Here is a 19,260-nt window from a genome sequence, read left to right as displayed (position 1 = left end):
CAAATGGTTTTGATTATTACTGCATTATAATACAATTTTAAGTCTGGTATAGGTGATTTCATTTGCAATTTTTTATTCATTCCCTGGAAATTCTTGACTTTTTGTTCTTCCAGATGAACTTTGTTATTATTTTTTCTAACTCTGTAAAATAATTTCTTATTTGGTATGTCATACTTTGGTATGACATGGAATAAGTGGATTAATTTAAATAGAATCATCATTTTTATTATATTAGCTTGACATATCCATGAGTATTTGGTTATATCTGATTTTATTTATGTAAAAAGTGTTTTGTAATTGTGTTCATATAGTTTCTGACTTTGTCTTGGCAGGTAGACTCCAAAATGATTTATATTATCTGCAATTATTTTAAATGAAATTTCTCTTTGGTTCTCTTGCTGTTGGACTTTGTTGGTAACATATAGAAATGCTAATAATGATTTATGTGACTTTATTTTGTATCCTGCAACTTTGCTAAAGTTGCGAATTGTTTCTAGTAGTTTTTTAGGTGATTCTCTAGGATTCTCTAACTATACCATCATATCATCCGCAAAGAATGATAATTTGGTTTCCTTATTACCTACTCTAATTCCTTTAATTTCTTTTTCTTCTCTTCTTCCTAAAGCTAATATTTTAATACAATATTGAATAGTAATGGTGGTAGTGGTCAACCCCCTGATCTTATTGGTTCTAGTTTATCCCCACTACATATAATGTTTACTGATTAATTTAAATAGATGCTAATAATCATTTTAAGGAAAACTCCATTAATTCCTATACTCTATAGTATTTTTAATAGGTGGAGTTTGTCAAATGCTTTTTCTGCATCTATTGAGATAATTATATGATTTCTTTTAGTTTGGTTGTTGATATAGTCAATTATGCTAATAGTTTTTTTCTAATATTGAATCAGCCCTGTATTCCTGGTATAAATCACTCTTGGTCATGGTGTATTATTCTGATGATAATAAGATATAATCTTTTTCTTAATATTTTATTTAAGTTTTTTGCTTTAATATTCATTAGGGAATTTGATCTATAATTTCTTTCTCTGTTTTGACCCTACTTGCTTTAGGTATCTGTATCATATTTATGTCATAAAAGAAATTTGGTAGGACTCCTTCTTTCCCTATTTTTCAAATAGTTTGCAAAATATTCAAATTAATTGTTCTTTAATTGTTTGGTAGAATTCACATGTAAATTCATCTGGCCTTGGAGATTTTTTTTTAGGAAGTTGATTAATAGTTTGTTCAAATTATTTTTCTAAAATGGGACTATTTGAGTAATTTATTTCCTCCTCTATTAATCTGGGCAATCTATATTATTGTAAGCATTCATTTCACTTTGATTATCAGATTTAGTAACATGCAATTGATTGCCCACATCTGTAACTGGAAGCAATATTAAATTTCAATTATAGGTTAGTGAAAAAAATAAGTATTTTCCCCTTCTTATGGACTTTAAGGTAAGAATTCCCATTTTACAGTAAGAAATCTCTGGGAGTGGAGGAAGGTGAGGGGGAAATGTGAAGGAAAAGATTGGCTTGGTGGCTACAAGATCTTGATTATGTCTAATACTAAGAAGTCCCAAACTTCTTAATAATCCATTTTGCAAGTGTCAAAATTTATAACTACTAGTAGTAAATTAAATATAAGCCTTTGAATAAGTTTTCAGCAATATAATTTATTTGCTATTGTTGAATATGAGCTTTTTTTTTTTTTTTTTGGCTAAGACAATTGGGGCTAAGTGACTTGCCTAGGGTCACACAGCTAGAAAGTGTTAAGTGTCTGAGACCAGATTTGATCTCAAGTCCTTCTGACTTCAGGGCTGGTGCTCTAACCACAGTGCTACCCAACCACCTCAGAATGTGGGCATTTTTAATGAGTGGCACAAATGTTGTAGAAATGCATGATGACAACTTATGCATATTACCCACTTGGATAATAGAGTTAGATGTGACATTTTTGGCATGCAAATTTTTATGTCCCAAGTAGAAACAATTAGGTCCATGGAGAGCAAACAGCATGGGAGACTAAGTCAACAGATTTAAAATAAGTATATTTCTGGTTTGGCCTCTTCTCAAATGGATCTCCAATTTGTCATCTCCTAACCTGTGGTTAACAAAGATGTATAGTTTTCATAGAGCCAATTGGTTTTTGCCTATTTATTTTATATTTAATAACACTACAAAAATGAGTTTCATTCTAGAACTCAAATATATATTTTGTGATGTATACTATGATGCTAAAGATGTATACTTGTCTGCAATAAGGTTACAGTCAAAGTCAAGAACCCAAAGATGACTTTTTTCCTGTTAATTTTCCAAGGAATAGGACATACCCATAAGAAGTCCCACAAGAATTGGTCATTGAAGCTTTAAAGCAAAGTAAAATTATTTCATTTTGTATTGTTTCACATTAAACTGGCATGTTTTCAAACCTTGAAGGAATCATGAAAAAAGATTCAGCTAAAAAAAAATCTTATTCGTTGTCTTTAATTTGATGACATTAAACTATTTAAATAATTTTCTCTCAAATCCCTTTAAATAATATAATTCCTCAAATTTTCAGAAAATTTATTATTTCTCCTACTTTAGAAATCAAAATCAGTGAACAAGTTAACCCAAGGCCCCAAAGCAACTCATTATAATTCTTGAATCTCCACACAGTTTCAACCCCTTGAAAGAGTCAATAGTTCAGATTAATGTGCTTCTAGATTCTGCTCTCAAAAATGTTTAACAAATATTTGCTTTAGAATGTTTATGGCAGCCCTCTTTGTAATGGCCAGAAACTAGAAAGTGAGTGGATGCTCATCAATTGGAAGTAGTTAAACAAATTGTGGTATATGAATATTATGGAATATTATTGTTCTATAAGAAATGACCAGCAGTATGATTTCAGAAAGACCTGGACTTACATGAACTGATGCTGAGTGAAATGAGCAGGACCAGGAGATCATTATATACTTCAACAATAAAACTGTATGATGATTGGTTCTAATGGATGTGGCCCTCTTCAACAGTGAGATGAACCAAATCAGTTCCAATAGAACAGTAATGAATTTAACCAGCTACACCCAACAAAAGAACTCTGGGAAATGAGTATGAACCACTACATAGAATTCCCAATCCCTCTATTTTTATCTGCCTGCATTTTTTATTTCCTTCACAGGTTAATTGTACACTATTTCAAAGTCCGATTCTTTTTGTATAGCAAAATAACTGTATGGACATGTGTACACACATATATATATGTATATATTTATATATATACATATATATATATATATAGTATTTAACTTATACTTTAACATATTTAACATGTATTGGTCAACCTGCCATCTGGGGGAGGGGTGGGGGGAAGGAGGGGAAAAATTGGAACAAAAGGTTTTGCAATTGTCAGTGCTGAAAATTACCCATGCATATATCTTGTAAATAAAAAGTTATAATAAAAAAGTTATATATTTGCTTTACCAACTCAGCAACTATCAAAATGAGCACTGACTAAATCTTCAGAAACAGTTAATAAGAATATTCTGAAAGTCAGTAACTCAATGGGGAAAAAAAGCATTTTTAAGTGCTTACCAAGTGTCAGTTACTTTTTTATAGGGAAGAAGGGAGGGAGAGAGACAGACAGATACACAGAGAGAGAGAGAGAGACAGAAAGAGAGAGACTGAAAGATAGAAAGGAAGGAAGGAAGAGATGAAGGAAGGAAAGAAGGAAGGAAGGAAGGAAGGAAGGAAGGAAGGAAGGAAGAGAAGAGAAGAGAAGAGAAGAGAAGAGAAGAGAAGAGAAGAGAAGAGAAGAGAAGAGAAGAGAAGAGAAGAGAAGAGAAGAGAAGAGAAGAGAAGAGAAGAGAAGAGAAGAGAAGAAGGAAGGAAGGAAGGAAGGAAGGAAGGAAGGTGGGAGCCAGAAAGTTACTGCCCTCAAGGAGTTAAAAATTTAATGGAGGAAAACTAAGAGAAGGGGCAGATGCCTAATAGAGGTAGCATGTAAGGAAATGGACATCATGAAGCATGAAAGAGTAAGGCTGGGAAAAAACATAATTGGAAATTTATTTTAGTACATTAAAATGACCAAATGTATAACATGCATGGACGCTGTTTCATGTGGGCACTTTTCTTGTTATTCTCATTATTTTCTTTTTTTTTTTTAATTTAATAGCCTTTTATTTACAGGATATATACATGGGTAACATTACAGCATTAACAATTGCCAAACCTCTTGTTCCAATTTTTCACCTCTTACCCCCACCCTCCCTAAATGGCAGGATGACCAGTAGATGTTAAATATATTAAAATATAACTTAGATACACAATAAGTATACATGACCAAAACATTATTTTGCTGTACAAAAAGAATCAGACTCTGAATTATTGTACAATTAGCTTGTGAAGGAAATCAAAAATGCAGGTGTGCATAAATATAGGGATTGGGAATTCAATGTAATGGTTTTTAGTCATCTCCCAGAGTTCTTTTTCTGGGTATAGCTAGTTCAGTTCATTGCTGCTCCATTAGAAATGATTTGGTTGATCTCTATTCTCATTATTTTCATTCCTTGATATTTTCACAACTAGAAAGGGGTGATTAAGAATTTTAGAAAAACCATTAAAAAAAAACCCACAACTACCAAATCTATATTCTTGACCAAGTTTTGTACTCTTATAATTCACATAGTACTCTTGTACCATTATATTGTTATATTTTAAGCCTAAAGTTTTCACTATTTTATCCCTTATGAAATATGGTTCAGAAGGACTGATTTTGGCAACACATTCACATTGAATCTCAAGTTGGAAAGAACCTCAAAGAGCATTTATCTGAACCTACACTCAAACAAAAATTTTCTTTACAACATTTCTGACCAGTACTCATCCAGACACGACATAAAACCTGCCAGTGATAGGAAAATCACATCTCTTGAGGCAATTGCAATTGTAAAGAAATTTTTCTTTAAAATGAGCCTACATATGTCTCTGTACCTTCCCTCTCTTACTCTAACCTTTATCTTTTTGAACTAAACTGAATGAGTCCAATCCCTTTACATGATGACTCTTCAAATGCTTGAAGACAACTTTCACATCCCATTTTTTCTTCTCCAAGCTAAAATATCCCCAGTTCCTTTAATTGATCTCCATATTTATTTCAACAAAAAGAAACTTCATAGAATATGACTATCCCCAGCATCCCTTGAGTAGTATTGGCATTGAGATTATAATTCAGCAGCTTGCAATTCTCCTCAAGCTTCTCACAGTTTTTTTTGTTGTTGTTGTTCATAAGTAATAGCTCATATAGTCTGTGTTCCTGCCACCCATGTGTGCCTTATTTTTTTTTCAGTTTACTTAATTTTATTTCATTTTTCCATGGTATTTAATGCAGGAATTCAAGTAGGAGTTAATGTCTAATAAGTTGTATTTTATAGTCAGCATTGCTTAAGGAGCAAGGTTTCTGTTTTCCATATTGCTCTTGGCATGGCCCCACCTCCATCAGATCCCAGTGGCTCCCCAACAGGAGAATGTGAAGTGGGCTTTGTTTTAATGTGGTAACCAGGCAGTATGGCTGTTTAAGTCCCTAGTGCTTCAGGATGTGTACCTAAAGCTGTGGCTTTCTGTTTTATATTTTTGTTATGATAGTGGTTTTTTGATCTTCATGAATAAATCACTTGAAGACTCCAAATAGCAGGCTGCAACAACATACTCTGGTATAGAAGGTTTAGAAGAACTTGCTTTTGCAAATACAGGGTGCATATGTTAAACAAGGAAAGGTGGTAGACGTGGATTTCCTAGAGTTAAAAAAAAAAAATAATAGTACACAGAGATCATGGAGTCCAAGCCTCTCTAATAATCAGAAGATTCTTACCCTGAGAGGTTAAGTGATTAACCTTAAGGGCACAGAAGGGCAAATCCTAGCAGAGCCAGGATTTGAATAAAAGCCTGTGATTCCATATTTGGTACATTTTCTCTTACATCATAGGGAGTTGGTCAAGGGAGTTTAGTTTTTGCTTTTATTCTCTTCTTATTTTAAAAAACATTTTACTTATTGTCAACTGTGTGCCCATTTCAGTACTATGGAGAATTGAGAAAATGGAAAAAAATCACAAGGAACTTATAGAAATCATAATAATATAACAACTCACAAGTAGTTTTTTTTAATGTTTTCACATACATAACATAATTATATATGAAAAATAGCATTGTGAAGAAAGCAGTGGCAATAATATAATATTCAAAATATAGTTGAGGAGACTGGAACTCAATGTTTAAAAAAGGATTGTCATGTTACAATAATCCCAAAAAGTTAATAAATGACATATTCTGGATTCAGAGGTAATTCTGTAATATATACTCCATGCTGATAGACGAGTTAGAGACAGACTGTGGAATTTATATACTAGAGCATAAAAAGAATAAAGTGTGATTATTGGTTATATACTTTCTCTCAGAAAAAGGGAAAATCAACAGGACCTACAATATTCAGTAAAAGCTTATAGTATTATGGTCTTAGAAGTAGAAGGGGCTTGGCTGTTATTTAGTCTAACTCTTTAAAAAAAAATTGACGACAGCTTTTTATTTTCAAAATACATGTAAAGATAGTTTTCAACATTCACCCTCACAAAACCTTGTATACCACAATTTTTTCCCTCCTTTTTCCCCCCACCCCCCCTCCACTAGACAGCAATCTAATATATGTTAAACAAGTGCAATTCTATATATATTTCCACATTTATCATGCTACATGAGAAAAATCGGATCAAAAAGAAAAAAACAATTAAAAAAAAAGCAAACTATGTTTGTGATCCACATTCAGTCCGCACCGTCCTCTGTGAGAACTATTCCAAGACTCTTTGTCTATTGGAATTGGCCTGAATCACCTCAGTGTTGAAAAGAGCCATATTCATCAAAGTTGATCATCATATAATCTGGTTGGGAAGTACACTTTTCTAAAGATTGATTAGTAGAAGACATACCCAATCTATTATTATTTTCATCTAAATTAGTCTATCACAAAACATATTAATAATAAATGCTTTTTAGTATTTCTACCATCAGTTTGGATATATTTTGCATTTTTCTTGGTGGCCTATGTGGGACTAGGAGCCAATAGGCTTTCATGTTATTCCAACTCATTACAAGTTGCTTAGCTTAGTTCACAACTCAGTCAAAATTTGGGTGTGAATAATTTAGTCTTCTTCCCTTCCCAATTTGTAAATGCACTGAGAAAAGCCTTTGGCAGATAACATGATTTTGTCATTTCAATATTGCATAGGCAGACAATTTGGATGTTATACAGATTGAATTGGAGACAGTGAATGGAGACAGTCTGTAATTGACTGAGCATCATAGAATGAATAAAAGAAACAGTCTTCCTCTAAAATTAAGAATGAAAATAAAACAGGTTATAAAGTGAAGTGAATCTCATAGGATTTGTGGTCTAATATCTTTGGTTTGGGAACCAATATTTTATCTTGATTCATGTATGGAAAAGGAATTAGAAAGAGTTCACATGCATAAAAAAGAAGTATCATAGAGTTCTGTAGATGCTTTTTCTTTATATATACACATAGATTAATAGTGGAATTTGTTTCAATTTTAATAAAAACCAATCTACTTTCTTTTAATTATCTTTTACAGTTTACAAAACAAATTTTTCAAAGGCTAAATGAGGTTATCATTATATTATTTTGTTTAGTTTTATTCAATAGCTTAATATTTATCTTTCTATTAGTTATCTCTAATAGATAAATTTTAAACAGATTAACTCAAGAGGATGGGTTTTGTTAGGATTTTTTTCCCCCAATCATTTCCAACTATAACCCTACTTGAGGTTTTATTGGCAAAAATACTGGAAGAGTTTAATATTTCCTTCTCCAGCTCATTCTGCAGATACATAAACCTAGGTAAACAGGGTTAATTGATTTGCCTAGGATCACACAGCTAATTATGTATTTGAAGTTGAATTTGAACTCATGAGGAGTCTTTTGGATTCTAAGGCCACTTCTGTATCTACTATGCCATTAGACTGTCTTTCATCCCCATCATTCTTGGGTGGTAGGTGCTAATTCAATAGTATTCTTTTTTCCCCCAATTATATATAAAGACAGTTTTCAACAATAATTTTTGTAAGATTTTGAGTTCCAATTTTTTTTTCTTTTTCCCTCCTCTATCTTCCCCTCACCAAGACAGGAAGCAATCTGATATAACTTTTATACGTTCAGTCATTTTAATCATAGGTAAATGTTAATTCACAGTGTACCAAAAATATGTAGTTTTAAGTTACAGCTAGGTTGCACAGTGAATAATGTGCAGGATTTGCAGTCCAGAAGCAGTCCTGACATCAAATCCTGCTTTAGATGTTATCTGACTTGCTAGCTATGTGGACTAGACTAGTTACTTAACATCTCAACTTCATCTGCAAAATGAAGATAATAATAGCATTAAAATTCTAGAGATTGTTGTGATGATTAAATTAGATAATATTTGTAAAATTTTGGAAACTTGAAAACTATATTGTGAATTAAAATCTTAAGAGACCAAGTTCCTGGACAATTAATAATCACTTTATTAATTATACTAGCTGGAAATCAATAGATTTATGATTAGAAGTTCCTCTCATTAGCCAAGATTACAAGGAAGACCCTGAAATGTCTTAAGTGTCTTCTGAAAGAGAATTCCCCTGACAAGTAAAAATCAATCTTGTTTGGAGGACATTTAATGAGAAGGTGCATTAAAAGTCTTCAGCTCCTCTTGCTGAGAATGTATTTTGTCAGGAGATTCAGAAGCCTCCAGTAATCTAAGCAAGGGAATTCATATCCATATGGATTTATCTGGCTAGTTTTCTTCTCTATGAACTGATCACCCAAGGAGAAGAAGAAGGGATAACTCAAATGGAATACTCAAGGCAGAAATTGGGTCTCTCAGTTATGTGAAGTCTTGCCCAGAATTGAAGAATATGTGCCTTGAGGGTTAGGAGCTATTTCATCATTGAGCCACACTCTTCAGAAATCAGCTGACCTTAAAGAAATTGGGTCTTTACAGAAAACAGAAGCAAAAGGGAAATATCCCAATTAATAATTAGTAATTAATATAATTATGAATATTATGATTATGGGGTACAGTCTATAAATATACTAGGAGGAAGTATTTCAAATCATTAATCCCTCACTCCTTTCTCACACCTCACCGTACAGTTCAGAGACCTTATTCTAACAAGATTCTATTCTATTCTATTCTATTCTATTTTAGTCTAATTTGTTATTCTAACAAAGCAAAGATGAAAGCTTTTCCTTAAAAAACCTATTTTTCAGCTCTTATATGGGAAAAGTAAAAAGCTTTTTGGGGTATATAATAAGGAGAAGTGGTTAATTTCAAATGGAAAATATGATGAAAGGATATGAAACATTCAGCCATTTATTTGCATTTTATTTGAAAAATTGTTAAATTTTATTACAAAATTAAACACAAGATAAAAATAGCATTTTACATGCATTTAAAAATTATTTAGTATTTTATTTTTCCCTAATTATATGTAAACACAATTTTAACATTCATTTTTAAAACTTTGAGTTCCTAATTTCTTCCCTTTCTTCCCACCCACCTTCATTAAAAAGGTGAGCAACTCTATATATTTTACATATGTAGTCATGAAAAACATTTCCATAATAGGTTGTAAAAGAAAACATAGGAGGTGGAGCCAAGATGGCAGAGAAGGCACATGCGACTTTCTAAGCTTCTCTCATGCCCTCATGACCAACATTAAATTCAGCCTCAAAAATAGTGCTTGACTGCTAGAATTCATGAAGATTAGAAGCACAACAATTTACCAGTCAAAAATAATCTGGAAGATTGCCAGAGCAAGTTTGCCCTGAGGGGAGGGAACAGACCAGTGCAGTCAGGAAGATAGGAAAGACTAGTGTTTTGAGCAGACCAGGGGCAGGGGTGACCTCTGTGGCTATAAAAGTTATAGAGCCAACTCTGCCATTGATTACAAAGCAGTAAACTGGCAGAGAATTTAAAGCCAAAGACAGAGGGTACTATAAAAAAATGCCAGAACCTAAAAAGATCTGGCTATACCCACCCAAAACCAGAAGTGACTCATTACTGACCACAGCACAGCTGTGAAGCTGCTCCTGCAGGCAGTTACAAATCTGCATGGAGCAAGGGGGAGAAGGGGGAGGCACAGCCTGGGGACACAGCCCAGGGCAGCCTCTAATCTGCACAGTGGGGGGCTCAGCCTGGGGCAATGGAACTTTCACAGCTCAACCGTGCTTCCCTGGGAAGGGACACTTCTGGTCCCTGCAGGGCTATTTGCTCGTCAGCAGCTAATGCCCACAGCCCCACAGTGGGCTTTGGCCTGAGTTAGTGACACTTTCACTGCTCAGCTTCGAGCCCCAGGACAGTCATTAACCGGCACAACAGGGCTCTTCACAGGGCACTTCCACAGCTCAGCTGGCCTGAGCTACTTCTGGTGGGGAATTCTTTCCCAGAGTACGCCCATACCTAGCTGCTCTTTGTAGCCAGTTGGCAGGGCAGCTATCCATCCATACACCTATCCCTGTTCTGCAGAGGAAGCTAGTAACCTCCTGGCCCTGAAAGCAGACCCTACAGGCTTTAAAAAAATGAGTAAAAAAATCAAAATTATGATCAATAGCTTCTATACAGAAAGAGAGCAGATTTTCAACCCCAGGAGACTAATAGCAGACAGTCTCCAGACAATTGTTGGTTCTCAATACAAAAGACTCTCCTAGAAGAGACTATTAAAAACCTTAAAAGAGAACTAGAAGAAAAATGGGAAAAGGAAAGAGAAGCTATGAAAGAAAGCAACAACTTCCTGAAATGTGAATTGGAAAGGATAAAAAACTCCCAAGAAGTGCAGGAAAACAGAATTTGTGAATTGGAAAAGGTAAAGAATTCCCAAGAAATAAGATTTGTGAATTTTGGAAAAAGAAAATAACTCGCTAAAAAAAAAAAAAAAAAAAAAAATTAGTGAAATGGAAAAAAAAATTCCATAGGGCAAAACAACTCATTTAAAAACTCAATTTGACATATACAAAAAGAAGTAATAATAATAAAAAAAAAACTAATGAAGAAAATAACTCACTAAAAATCAGAACTGAACAAATGGAAATGACTGATTCATTAAGACATCAAGAATCATTCAAGCAAAACCAAAAAAATGAAAACTTAGGAAAAAAACATCAAATATTTACTTGGGGAAAAAAACAGATCTGGAAAATAGATTTAGGAGGAATAACTTGAGGATCATTGGACTTCCTGAAAATTATGATGAAAAAAACAGCCTAGATACTATTTTACAGGAAATCATCAAAGAGAACTGCCCAGATGTAATAGAACCAAAAGGTAAAATATGCATTGAAAGAATTCATCGAACACCTTCTGAAAAAGACCCTAAAATAAAAACTCCAAGAAATATTGTGGCCAAATTTCAGAATTCTCAGACTAAGGAAAAAATATTACAAGTAGCCAGGGAAAAAAATTCAAATATTAAGGTATCACAATAAGGGTCACTCAAGATCTGGCTGCCTCAACATTAAAGGATCGAAGGGCCTGGAATCTAATATTCCAAAAAGCAAAAGAACTTGGAATGCAGCCAAGAATAAACTACCCAGCTAAGCTGAACATTTTCTTCCATGGAAGAAGATAGACATTTAATGAAACAGAGGAATTCCATTTGTTTCTAAGAAAAAAAACAGACCTAAACAAAAAAAAAAAATTGATCTCCAACTATAGGACTCAAGAGAAGTAGAAAAAGGTAAAAGGAACTCTTGAGAACTATATTTCTGTTGGGGATGTACATAAAGACCACATGTATAATTTGATTTTACTGATATAACATAAAAAAGGGAAGTAGAAATGGAAAGGGAACAGTGTCAGAAAAAGGGAAAAGGGGAGATAAGAGGGAAACTACATCCCATGATGAGGCAAAGGAAACCTATCATATCTGAGGGAACTTAGAGAGGGGGAGAAACATTGTATGAATCTTGCTTTTATCAGAGTTGGCTCAAAGAGAAAATAATTGACACATTTGTTTTACAGAGAATCTTCTCTCACCTCATTAAAAAGTGGGGGAGGAAAAGGGAAAAGGAAAAAGAGTAATAAGGGAAGGGTATAAGAAAGTTGAACGGATTCAAAGAGAGGAGGGAGGGATCCTAAAGAGGGAGAGCTGTGTGATGCAAGTGGGGCCCATAAGTTTAATACTAGGGAAGGAAATAAGGGGGAGGCAAGAAAAAGAAAAGCATAATCTGGGGATATTATGATGGCAGGAAATGCAGAATGAGTAATTTTAACCGTAAATGTGAATGGGATGAACTCTCCCATAAAGTGGAGGCAGATAGCAGACTTGATCAAAAGTCAGACCCCTACAATATGCTGTTAAAGCAGGGAGATACATACAGAGTAAAGGTAAAAGGCTGGAGCAGTGTCTATTATGCTTCAGGTGAAATCAAAAAAGCAGGGGTAGCCATCCTTTTCTCAGATCAAGCAAAAGCAAAACTTGATCTAATTAAAAGAGATAAGGAAGGAAACATTATCTTGCTAAAGAGTGCTATAGACAACAAAGCAATATCAATACTAAACATATATGCACCAAGTAATGTAGCATCTAACTTCCTAAAGGAGAAGTTAAGAGAGTTGCATGAAGAAATAGACAGCAAAACTATAATAGTGGGACATCTCAATCTTGCACTCTCAGAATTAGATAAATCAAACCACAAAACAAATAAGAAAGAAATTAAAGAGGTAAATAGAATATTAGAAAAATTAGATATGATAGATCTTTGAAGAAAACTGAATGGTGACAGAAAGGAGTATACTTTCTTCTCAGCAGTTCATGAAACCTATAAAAAATGGACCATATATTAGGACATTAGGACATTAGGATATTAGGACATATTAGGACCTCAAAATTAAATGCAGGAAGGCAGAAATAGTAAATGCTTTCTTTTCAGATCACGATGCAATAAAAACTACATTCAACAAAAAATTAGGGGTAAATAGACCAAAAAGTAATTGGAAACTAAATAATCTCATCTTAAAGAATGATTGGGTGAAACAGCAAATTATAGACACAATTAATAATTTCACTTAAGATAATGACAACAATGAGACATCTTACCAAAATTTGTGGGATGCAGCCAAAGAAGTAATAAGGAAAAATTTTATATCGTTAGAGGCTTAGTTGAATAAAATAGAGAAGAGATCAATGAATTGGGCTTGCAACTTGAAAAACTAGAAAAAAAACAAATTAAAAAACCCCAATCAATTACTGAACTTGAAATTCTAAAATTAAAAGGAGAAATTAATAATATTAAAAGTAAAAACTATTGAATTAATAAATAAAACTAAGAGTTGGCTTTATGAAAAAAAATAGAAATGCAAATTAAAACAATTCTGAAGTACTATCTTGTTGAAATACATAGGAGCTGTTGGAATACCCAGGAGCCACCTGACAGTGACTGCTGGAGATCCAACCCAGACCTGCAGAATGAATCTACTCTTGTGAGAGGATGATACAAGGAGACTGAGAGGCAGTTGCTGTTCTCTGACCTCTTTGACTGAGAGGCTGTTGCATTGTCTGACCTCTCTCCTCTTCCCTCTGCCTCCAATTTATCTCATTCCCAGTCTGCAACACGTATGTCAGCAAAGGCTAACCTGTAACTCTTTCAGATGTTATGATCCACAGCTGTGGAGGCTCTCGGAGAACTGACCTGTCCCTTAACACTACCTTATACCTCTCAGATTGACTAAGATGATAGGAAAAGATAATGATCAATGTTGAAGGAGATGTGGGAAAACTATGACACCACTGCATTGTTGATGGGATTGCGAAATGATCCAACCATTCTGGAAAGCAATTTGGAACTAGGCCCACAGAGCTATCAAACTGTAAATATCCTTTAACCCAGCAGTGCCATTACTGGGTCTGTATTCCAAAGAAATCATAAAGGAGGTAAATGGACCCATAGGTGCAAAAATGTCAATAGTACCTTTTTGTGGTAGCAAAGAATTGGAAAATTGGTAGATGCTCATGAATTAAGTAATGAAGCTGTTTTTTTTAAGGTAATAGAATATGATTGTTCTATAAAAATGATGAACAAACTGATTTTTAAATTAATTTAAATTTTAAATTAAATTAAATTAAAGTGGAAAGATTTATATGAACCAATTCTGAGCAAAACAAGCAGAACCAGGAATTCATTATATACAATAACAGCAAGAAGAATGTGTGATGATCAATTATGAAAGGCTTGGTTCTTCTCAGTGGTTCAGTGATCTATGACAGTCCCAATAGACTTTGGGGAGAAAAATGCCATCTGCATTCCGAAAAAGAACTACACAGATTGAACATGAATCAATACATGCTATGTTGACTTCTCTTTTCTGTCTTTTTTCTTTTCCATGGTTTTTCCCTTTTATCTTGATTTTTCTCTCCCAATATGATTCATAAAGCAATGCATACTAAAAAACAATTAATTAATTAAAGAAAAAAAAAACTATCTTCCCTGGATCTATTTTCTAGATCAGTTGTTTTTCTAATGAGATGCTTCATATTATCTTCTACTATTTCAATCTTTTGATTTTGTTTTATTTTTCTTGATGGTTCATGCAGTCCATTTGCTGAATTCTATTTTTTAAGGAATTATTTTCTTCAATGAGTTTTTGTACCTCCTTTTCCATTTGCCCAATTCTATTATTAAAGGAGATATTTCCTTCAGTGAATTTTTGTGCTTCTCTTTCCATTTGGCCAATTCTTTTCCTCATTCAATTTTTGTATCTCCTTTGTCATTTGGCCTACACTATTTTGATATCTTATTTTCTTTAATAGTTTTTTTTTTTTGGGGGGGGGGAGTCTCCTTTACTAAGTTGACTTATTTTTCATTATTTTCTTTACTATTCTCATTTCTCTTCCCAATTTTTCCTCTACCTCATTCATTTGATTTTCAAAATCCTTTTGGAACTCATCAAGAGTTTAAAATTAATTCACATTTTTCTGGGAGATTTTAGTTATAGGAGCTTTGACTTTGTTATCTTTTTCTAAATGTATTTTGATTTTACTTGTCACCATAGAAACTTTCTTTGGTCAGAATTTTTTCTATTATTTGCTCAATTTTCCATGCTATTGTTTGACTTTTAACTCTCTGTTAAAGTAGGGCACCAATTCCAGGGTAGAGGGCACACTGACCCATGTTTAAGGGATACTTGTTTTCAAAAATACTTCTAGAAACCTGTAAGTTTTTAATTCTCCCAAGGTAGTGTTATCAGGTGAAGTGTTTGCTACTATTCTGGCCTATGCTCTATTCTATAAGTGACCACAAGCACTACTTTCTACTCTGTAATTATGAGGAGGGTTTCTGCTCCATTGCTGTCAAAAGCATTGAAGCACCAGTATTCCTTCTTGTCTGCAACTGTCATCCAGGACCATGACCCAGATCCAAGTATGGGGGGAAAAAAACAACAGAATCCTGCCTTAGTATTATCAAAGGAATCTCTGTAATCTCCTTCTGTTCAATTGTTCATCCCCTTTACTATCTATGGTCTGATAGTTCTCGAAATCACTATTCCTGCTGCTGATTCTGTAGTTCACAAAGCCTACTCCTGATTTTCTAGGTCCAGGGCTATGCTGGTGTAGTCTGTACAGCACTGTGCTTTACTCTTATCCAAGTGGAACAAACCTTTCCTGCTGACCTTCTAAGTTTACTCTTTTATCTGTGGACTGAGAAGTCTGACAATTGCCATTGTTGCCTCTAATTTGGTCACCTCAAAGCCTATTTCTGATTTGCTAGGCCCTGATCTGTGTGCTGGGGCAGCCTGAGATGGATTGTACTCTGCTCTCACCCTGGTACAGTAGATCTTTCTTGACAACCTGCTAAATTGTCTTAAGTTGGAAAATTATTTCACTCCATCCTTTCATGGGTACTGGCACTCTAGAATTTGTTTAGAATAATTATTTAAAGGTTTTTGAAGTGATGGGGAGGAGGAGAGCTCAAATGAATCCCTGCATTTATTCCATAATCTTGGTTCCTTGCTTCTGATTTTGATTTTAAAAGAAAGGATGCTCATAAATCCATCCCTTAATGTATTGAACATAAGTAGAAAAAAATGAGCATCAAGTTCTGCTATCTAGGATTTCATGTAATTAAAAATAGGATTTAATAGATATTTAAAGAAATGGCCATATACTACTGGGAGAGATAATCCAATTTTGAACCAATTAATTTTGCCATGATTTGAATACCAAAAATAGTTTTCATTCTATGTTGCACATGTATAAGAGACAATAATATATGTTAGAGTTTGGGCAAATAGATGGCATGGTGAATAGTGTCAGGCCTGAAAACAGGAAGACTTAAAAAATCTTCCTAAATTTAAATCTGGTCTCAGATACAAATTGGCTTGTGGTCTTTTGAAACTATTGCAATTATTTGATTTTTTTTCTTAAATCTGACACGAAAATTTAGAAGCTATTACCATTTAAATGTATTTGGAATTATTTTTCTTTAGGTGTTATTTTTTTAATCATCACTTAACCCTGTTTGTCTCAATTTCTCATCTGTAAAATGAGTTTGAAAAGAAAATGACAAACTATTCCAGTATCTTTGCCAAGAATACCCAAAAGGAATCACAAACTCAGAAATGACTGAAATAAATATAGCTGAAATAAATCTTAGTTCACCTTTTCTCTTCTCAAACTTATGTGTTACTACTTACTTTGCATAGTCCCTGACACATAGTAGGTGTTTATTAATGTTTACTGATTGATTATTGATATTGCTATCTTTATACCTATGTTTAGTGATTGATTATTAATATTGCTATCTTTATACCTAAACTGTGTAATATATATTTTTACACTTGTTATGGTTCTCTATTACTCCTAAAGAGTAGTGATTGTTTCTTTCTTTTTTTTTTTTTTTTGTAACTTTATCCTCCACTATAGGACCTATTTCACAGATCATTATATATCTTAAGTGGAGCAAAAAAAATTTTGAATGGTATTGCAAGTATAGAGTCAGAATTGTTTGTGTAAACAAAGTTATGGTAATTTTTCTTTTTGTTTTTAATCATTTTAATCATTATTCCTGATGAATTTGGAAGAGGCAGTATGACCATAGAAGTTTATTAGGTCTTTTGAAACCATTGCAATTATTTGATTTCTTTTTTAAATATGATATGATAATTTAGAAGCTATTACCACTTAAATGTATTTGGGATTATTTTTCTTTAGATGTTATTTGTTTTTACTTGTAAATTTTATTTACTCCACTAGAGTTATCTCTTTTAGTCAAAAAGCATTTATTAAGTGCCTATTATGTGCCAAGAACTATAGTAGATGTTAGTGATGTAAAGGCAGACCATGAAACTTTATTCCCTTTTCTTTTTCATTCTAGTGGAAGGAAACAACTTGTAATGCAACATGTATACATATGTATGTCTGTGTAGATTACTTTATATGTATGTGCACATATGATGTTAAATGTGTAGTAGTTTCCAATATGAAGGAACTATAAACTGTGTGGGATTTGGTTCTTGTAAAAGATGCATTTGAATTGAACCTTAAAAGAAGCTAAATAAGGTGGAAGTGAAGAGGGAAGACATTCTAAACCTGAGAGATGATCTGTGCAAAAGCAGTAGAGAGAAGAATAGACTACAAAAGAAATATCAAATAGGGCTATTCATCTAGAATGTAGAGTTCATGAAGAACAATGTGTAAGAAAACTACAATGGTAGACTAAATCTAGGAAACTGGACAGAATGTTTCTTAATTTGGCATACCTTATTATTCCATTTGTCCAATGAAAATTTTCATATTCGGTTCTGAGATAACCTTCCTTCCTTCGGGTATTTTTTTCTCTTCCCTTACTTTCTTTTATTTTCTGAAAGTCTTCTAGTTTTAACTATTTCTGTCCTCCTTGTTCTATTAACCAATTTATCCAAAATATCTACTTGAAAAAAAATTTCTCTAACTTTAATTCATTTTTTATCTTCATCATTGCTTTTTTTTCATTATGTATATTACTTTATATTCACAGATCCAGAAAATGCTGTTATTAAATTGTTTTGTGAATTATTTTTTTAACATTTCAGGGGAACAATAGTTAGAAAGAGTATGACATAGGTGTAATGATAACATTTTAATACTGGATTTTTTTTCTGGTGACTTATATTGGCAGATATTTTTGTACCTGAACTTTTCCTGATTTTTGTTTCATCTACAATTCTTTTGTACATGGGAATGGAGGCAAGAGCCATTTCAAACTTCAATCTCTATTTATTTTGAGATGCTTCTTTTTTATCAGATATCTTTTTATTTAAATTAGCAATTGAAAATTAGATTTTTTCAGTGAAGAATTTGAAAAAGTCATTTTATCTTTGTGGACAAAATGGAGAAAAATGAATCTGAAACTGATGGAATAGCTGAAAATACAGATGAATCATTAATGGGATAATACCATTTTAGAAGAAGACTTCTAATTTTCCTAAAATTGCTTTAATGACTAAGGTGATGCCATAGTTGACTTTATTGCCAAATTTGTTGATGTCACAAAACTCAAAAATTAAAACATTGGATAATTGTGCCAATTTGTGTGTTATAAAGGGACAAGGACACAAGTATTTATTAAGTATCTATTATATACCACTTACTGAGTTGAGTGGTTAACAAATTTTATCTCATTTGATCCTCACAACAATCCTATGAAATTTTTGCTATTGTTATCATCACTTTATAGATGAGGAAACTGAGGCAGACAGCATTTAAGTAACTTACCCAAGTTCATACAACTAGTAAGTGTCTAAGCTGGATTTAAACTCCAGTTACCCTTCCTTCAAGAACAGTGATTTATATACACCACACCACCCTGTCTAATGATGAGCAATTGTTTTAGTTCCAAATTTGTAACTACTGGACTTTATGATGAGCACATTTTTTTTTCACATGTTAAGATGGTTTATAAAGAATCATGAAAACAATTAATTTCTCTCTTCTTTCTTTCTGTAGCTTGAAGGGAGCAGATGCTGGCAATGGGATCAGAGTATTTGTACCAGATATTGGAATGTTCATTGCTAGTTTGACCACATGGCTCGTTTGCAGAAATATTGTACAGAAGCCAGTGCCAGAAGATGCAGCCCAGTACAACATGCAATTTGAAAATGAAGAAATGGTATCATTCTTTTATGTACCCTTTTCTGATTTTAAAAAAAAAGAAACATTTATATATACCATTTTATCAAATGTCATCTAAAAT

At 33.2% G+C, this 19,260-nt stretch overlaps 1 protein-coding gene across 9 annotated transcripts in view; it reads left to right on the top strand.

Annotated features, from left to right (window-relative positions):
• Positions 1–19,260, top strand: part of PIEZO2 (piezo type mechanosensitive ion channel component 2) — a 545,237-nt gene that overhangs the window by 318,011 nt on the left and 207,966 nt on the right. For all 9 annotated transcript variants that reach the window (XM_031946650.1, XM_031946649.1, XM_031946651.1 and 6 more), the window contains exon 5: positions 19,014–19,176. In XM_031946650.1, the coding sequence (XP_031802510.1) occupies positions 19,014–19,176 (163 nt within the window). The remainder of the gene's footprint in view (positions 1–19,013; positions 19,177–19,260) is intronic.

Source organism: Sarcophilus harrisii, chromosome 1, assembly GCF_902635505.1.
Source record: "Sarcophilus harrisii chromosome 1, mSarHar1.11, whole genome shotgun sequence".
In the NCBI taxonomy this organism is placed as follows: Eukaryota; Metazoa; Chordata; class Mammalia; order Dasyuromorphia; family Dasyuridae; genus Sarcophilus; species Sarcophilus harrisii.
This window is presented reverse-complemented; position numbering and strand designations above follow the sequence as displayed.